The sequence below is a fragment of the Capra hircus genome, chromosome 2 (assembly GCF_001704415.2).
Source record: "Capra hircus breed San Clemente chromosome 2, ASM170441v1, whole genome shotgun sequence".
In the NCBI taxonomy this organism is placed as follows: domain Eukaryota; kingdom Metazoa; phylum Chordata; class Mammalia; order Artiodactyla; family Bovidae; genus Capra; species Capra hircus.
This window is the reverse complement of record NC_030809.1, coordinates 77,077,241-77,083,240: the sequence shown is the minus strand read 5'-3', so window position 1 is coordinate 77,083,240 and position 6,000 is coordinate 77,077,241. Positions and strand designations below refer to the sequence as shown.

Below are 6,000 nucleotides of genomic sequence, written 5' to 3'. Positions count from 1 at the left end.
TTAATCTTTAGACTAAATTTTCATATAAAATTAAATAGTCTATTTTATACAATGAAACCACATCAAACTACCAAGGTTTTAATTTTCTCTGGGAGCTGAGAACATTCAGCTACTTTAGGAATCCTTACAAAGTTAAATTCTGATAGCACTGGATTAACCAACTAAAGGTTATCAAAAACTTTTCAAAAATTCTCTGAAATCTTACTGTTAAAGATGATTCTTGCTCTTAGAGGAGATCTTTGTCATAGAAGGAACTATGAAGTATTGAAATAGACTCAAATATTTTCTAGAAATCTAGTAAATGATAAAAGATTTATTTTAAGTAAGTGGGGTTATTTTTTGTCAACTGTGTTGATATAGATGGTTTTATTTTTGTGAAAAATCAGTTTGTTCTCAACTCACTCCTTATGTAAACTTCAAATAGATCAAAGACTTTTATACAGTGAAATTATACAATCATTTTGATAAAATATGTTAATATTTTAAAACCTTGGGTTTAGAACGCCTTTTAAAATGTTTCAGAAATCCAGAAATTAAAAAAAAACCTAAATTTGAATGAATAAAAAAGACTTCAGTATATCTAAAAACAAAACACTACAACACCATAAACAAAGTTAAAAGAGAAACCAAAATCAAAGGAAATGACAACACACGACAGAGTTAGTTTTGTAACATCCTAAGTGCTTACTTTTAGTAATCACTAAAGATAAGGATAGAAACTATAGCAAATAAATGTATATAGACAAATATTTCTTTACAAAAGGGGAAAGTCAATAAACATACGCTTTCTTAATGTCTAATGTATCAGTAGGCATATACTTTACTAGCATTTTAAAAATCCGTAGCACATATTTTATTAGCATTCTAGAAAATTCCATCACAGTTAATAAGTGGAGTCGATTTTATTGTCAGTAAGCCCCTGAAACTTAGCTGTCTCATTTTTCAGATTAAGTGGTATGTAGCCCATACATCGTCTCTTTACCTATAGGAGAGATAAGACCAGCAGTGTCTTATATGATTCTATATGAGAGTCCAAGAATGTCCTAAAACTTTCTAGGTTTTACATGTAAGTGAAGATGCTTCTGTTTATGTTATGAGATATATTTATAATTTTAATACACAAATGATCAACATTGTTCAAATTATAGTTTTTTAACATTCTCATGATGTGTATTTATGCCTCAACCACTATGAAACTCAGACTATTATTGAAAAGAACCTTTCCCTCTTTCTTTATACTGAATTCAGGCTTCTGCAGATCTTTCATAATTTCTGCTTTGAGATCCGGTGGTGCTGTTGTATTAAAGTTGCAGGTTTCTGTCAAAAAATCCCAAAGGAGGTCTCCATTTTCATTGCCATCAATAAAACAGTCAGATATGTCCATGGTGGACAGAAGGTCATAACACTCGTACTTAATCCCCAACTCATCCAGCATCTGAGTGAGGTCAGATGATGTGACATACTGGCAGAGGTCATTCCGGGGTAAGCGGGGTCCGTACTTTTCCCATAGCTTTTGCCAGCTGCTGGCTCCTGTGCAACGGAAAAGCATTCATGCTCTCAGTTATTCTTCTTTTCATTTACCTCCTCTGCAAGCAGTACATTAGATGCTTGGAATAGAGCAGTCCATTTAAAAAGTAGGAATGTTTGATTTTTGCAGCTCAGTTCAAGGAGTGCAAGGGGTTGGAGAGAAAGATAAATAAATAAGTTATGCATCAGATGGTGCAAAGTGCTAATGAAAAACAAATCTAAGCAAGAGATAAGGGGGATCAAAAGGCTGGATGGACTGCTACTTTATTTAGGATGGTCACAGACATTCTCTCTAATAATGTGACATTTGAGCAGAGACATGACAACAAGGCATGTAGATATGTAGTAATCTATCAGGGGGAAGGTTACTCCAGGCAGAGAGAAGACCAACTGCAAAGGACCTGAAGCAGGGACATGCTTGGCACATTAAGAACTAGCCAGGGAGCCAGGGAGATTGGAATTGAACCAAGGGGAGAATGGAAAGAGATGAGGCTGGGTGATGGTGAGGAGTGGATTGGGTGCTTAATCATATAGGAAAAGATGGGAAGTCATTGTAGTGCTGTCTAATAGACTATTATGGAGTCTTGGACACGTTCCAAATTGGTAGCATTGTCCAATATGGTAGCCACTAACCATCACTTTGACTGTGTGGATCACAATAAACTGTGGAAAATTCTGAGAGAGATGGGAATACCAGACCACCTGACCTGCCTCTTGAGAAATCTGTATGCAGGTCAAGAAGCAACAGTTAGAACTGGAGATGGAACAACAGACTGGTTCCAAATAGGAAAAGGAGTACGTCAAGGCTGTATATGGTCACCCTGCTTATTTAATTTCTATACAGAGTACGTCATGAGAAACTCTGGACTAGAAGAAACACAAGCTGGAATCAAGATTGCTGGGAGAAATATCAATAACCTCAGATATGCAAATGACACCACCCTTATGGCAGAAAGCAAAGAGGAACTAAAAAGCCTCTTGATGAAAGTGAAAGAGGAGAGTGAAAAAGTTGGCTTAAAGCTCAACATTCAGAAAACGAAGATCGTGGCATCCGGTCCCATCACTTCATGGGAAATAGATGGGGAAACAGTGGAAACAGTGTCAGACTTTATTTTGGGGGGCTCCAAAATCACTGCGGATGGTGATTGCAGCCATGAAATTAAAAGATGCTCACTCCTTGGAAAAAAAATTATGACCAACCTAAATAGCATATTCAAAAGCAGACATATTACTTTGCCGACTAAGGTCCGTCTAGTCAAGGCTATGGTTTTTCTAGTAGTCATGTATGGATGTGAGAGTTGGACTGTAAAGAAGGCTGAGCACCGAAGAATTGATGCTTTTGAACTGTGGTGTTGGAGAAGACTCTTGAGAGTCCCTTGGACTGCAAGGAGATCCAACCAGTCCATTCTGAAGGAGATCAGCCCTGGGATTTCTTTGGAAGGAATGATGCTAAAGCTGAAACTCCAGTACTTTGACCACCTCATGTGAAGAGTTGACTCACTGGAAAAGACTCTGATGCTGGGAGGGATTGGGGGCAGGAGGAGAAGGGGAAGACAGAGGATGAGATGGCTGGATGGCATCACTGATTCAATGGACGTGAGTCTGAGTGAACTCCAGGAGATGGTGATGAACAGGGAGGCCTGGCATGCTTCGATTCGTGGGGTTGCAAAGAGTCGGACACGACTGAGCGACTGAACTGAACTGGTTCTGGAACGTGTGAACTATGGCTAGTCTGACTAAGGAAATGAATTTTAAGTGCTATTTCATTTTAATTCATTTCAGTTTCAATTGCCAACTGAGACTTACATATCAGATGACACAGCATTAGAGTGACTTGACCTGATTTACATTTTCTTAAGGTCACTCTGGCCACACAGATGAGAACAGGGGCATAAGGACAGAAGCAGGAAGAACAGTAAGAAAGCTACTGCAAAAATCTGGGTGATAGATGATAGTAAGTTGAAACAGCAAGATTGGAAATAATGAGAAATGGTTGCTTCATACATATATATATACACACACACACATTATATATTACACTCCTAGAGCCAATGCCATTTGCTAATGACTTGTATATTGTTAGCAATAACAGTTTGGATAGTGAAAGAAAGAAAAGAATCAGTGATGACCCCAGTGATTTTGGCCCAAGCATCTGAAAAGAGAGAACTGCCATTAGAAATGGGAACAATGAGGGAGGAACATTTTTCAGTGTTTTAGCAGGCATCTTGTTTTGAAAGTATGAAAGTTGAGCTATCTCTTGGACATCCAGGTTGTGATAAGAGGAAGGCAATTGTTTACATTAGTCTGGTTCAGAGGAGAGGGTCTGAGTAAAAACTGAAATGGAAGAAAGAGCACAGCAAATACAATGATAGTTTACTCAAACCAAAGGGGAGATAGCCTCTTGGGTCTATACACTTATAAGATGCTGCCTTGGACTGCAACACCTCAGTTGAGTTTAAAAATTTTGTCCCCAGCTTTAGAAGGTATATTAGCAGTGTATGATGCATTTAATTGAAAATCTGGCCCAGTGTAGCAGCTAAGAGATACAGAATCTGAGGGAGAGAGAGGTTGGATTGTTCCTCTGACTCTTCATGAATGACATGAGGTTTGTTATGCAGTCTTTCAGAACCTCTGGTTTCTTATCTATAAGACAGAGATAACTATACTTGTTGCAACTGTGAATATTAAATAATATAATTGAAGTAAATCATGGCACAATGGTAAGCACATAGCAGATGTGTAATATGTACTTAGAAAATAAATGAACATTAAGTGGAATTAATTTGATATTTCCACTGGTTGTAACCTTGAGACTGTGAAAAAAAAAAAACAAACTTGCTATTCAAAAATCTATAATAAAATAAAAATTAAAACAAATGACAATTTTATGGACTTTCTAATATACACATGTAATACTGGGCTGTTATATATACAGTGGATACAGTGCATTAAGAGTGGTCTGATGTTCCACTAATATTGCAGAAGAGAGTGATAACTTCAGGGTAAGCTTTAGGAGAAGGTAGAATTGGAATGAAGCAGAAAAATTAGAAAATAAGAAACCTCAGTTCAATGAAAAAAAATCAGGGTCATGAGTATGTATTAAAAAAATTTTTCATTCCAAAGACAGTGATTGTCTGCCCAAATAAGAATTTGCCTACAAATAAGACTTTATAAGAAAATAAATATTTCAGTGGTTGAGAGGCTCTGTTAGCATTATCATTATTATTTTTTAAATCTGGCAGAGAAAAAAGAGCCAAACACTAATTGCAGAGCATTTGTTGGTGTCAGTGTTTGGTGACTCAGTGCCATTTCTAAGCTGAGCAATTAGACACTTTCTGACTGATACATTATCATAATAGCTCTCGGTGGGCACAACATATGGTGTGACTTTTGTATTCAACATGATATAAACCAGGTCCTCCCCCCCAACACACTGTATTAAAAATAACACACTATGATTTGCCTCCTTCCTTAGTCAAATAAGGAGAGGGCAGGAAAGAAAACGTCACTGATCTCCCTTAACCAGATAAGTTGCATTTTAATTATTAATAGCAACTCTCTCAACTAATGTCTGGCTACTACATATGCAGAAAAACATGCCACTGACTTTATTTTTGTGTGGGATACTCATTTTAAAAATCTACCTCTTATTTCTCTTCTTTTTCCATCCCCAAATCAGATCTTTTGTCTCTATAATCAGAAACTTCTGTTTGTTATAAATAAATGACTGTTTACTCAGATGGGCTAATTCTTCAGTGGATTCTTTGGAACCAGAGGAAAGCTTCTGTTCCCTCAAGCACCATATATTCAAATAGGCTGACCAGTAAAACACTGTCATTTAATTCTGAATATAATTTCTCTTCCTTTTCCTAATCAGTTTCACTTGCCTACTCTTCTGTTCTTTTGTATGCCTCTTTCAGGAGGCACTGTTTGTGTGTGAATACATGTATCTTCTTTATTGAGCCTTTTATTCCTTTTTATGTAGTCCATCTTCAAATCTCTAGCACTGTCTATATTCCCTGATTCCATGTCTATCATGTAGTACATTTTAGCTAAAACATGGTCTCTCTCTCTCTCTCTTTTTTCTTTTTACATGGACACTTAGAATCAGTTGTAGTTAGGATATCGTAAAGAAGAAATAATAAATAATTTTTCATTTTGACCCCTGGGTTGGGAAGATCCCCTGGAGAAGAGAATGGCTACCCACTCCAGTATTCTTGCCTGGGAAACCCCATGGACACAGGAGCCTGGTGGGCTACAGTCCATGGAGTCACAAATGAGTCAGCCACTACTTAGCTACTAACACTTTCATTTTTCAATTCAAATACATTCACTGGGTGTGTTCTTCTAGGTGCCAAGGGTTTTGCAAAAATCTGGGACTAGAGAGCAGAACTCCTGCTCTTCAGGAACTCTCCTTAAAAACTCCCCATTTGCCTCTGATAGGGAAATGAGCACACTGCTGAAAGTGTTTAC

The 6,000-nt window shown here is 37.3% G+C and overlaps 1 protein-coding gene across 1 annotated transcript in view; it reads right to left on the bottom strand.

The window, feature by feature from the left end:
- The window catches only part of HNMT (histamine N-methyltransferase), a 47,154-nt gene continuing 41,489 nt past the window's right edge, over positions 336-6,000 (bottom strand). The window contains exon 6 of the mRNA XM_005676183.3: positions 336-1,530. Coding sequence (XP_005676240.1) covers positions 1,175-1,530 — 356 coding nt within the window. The 3' untranslated portion in view covers positions 336-1,174. The remainder of the gene's footprint in view (positions 1,531-6,000) is intronic.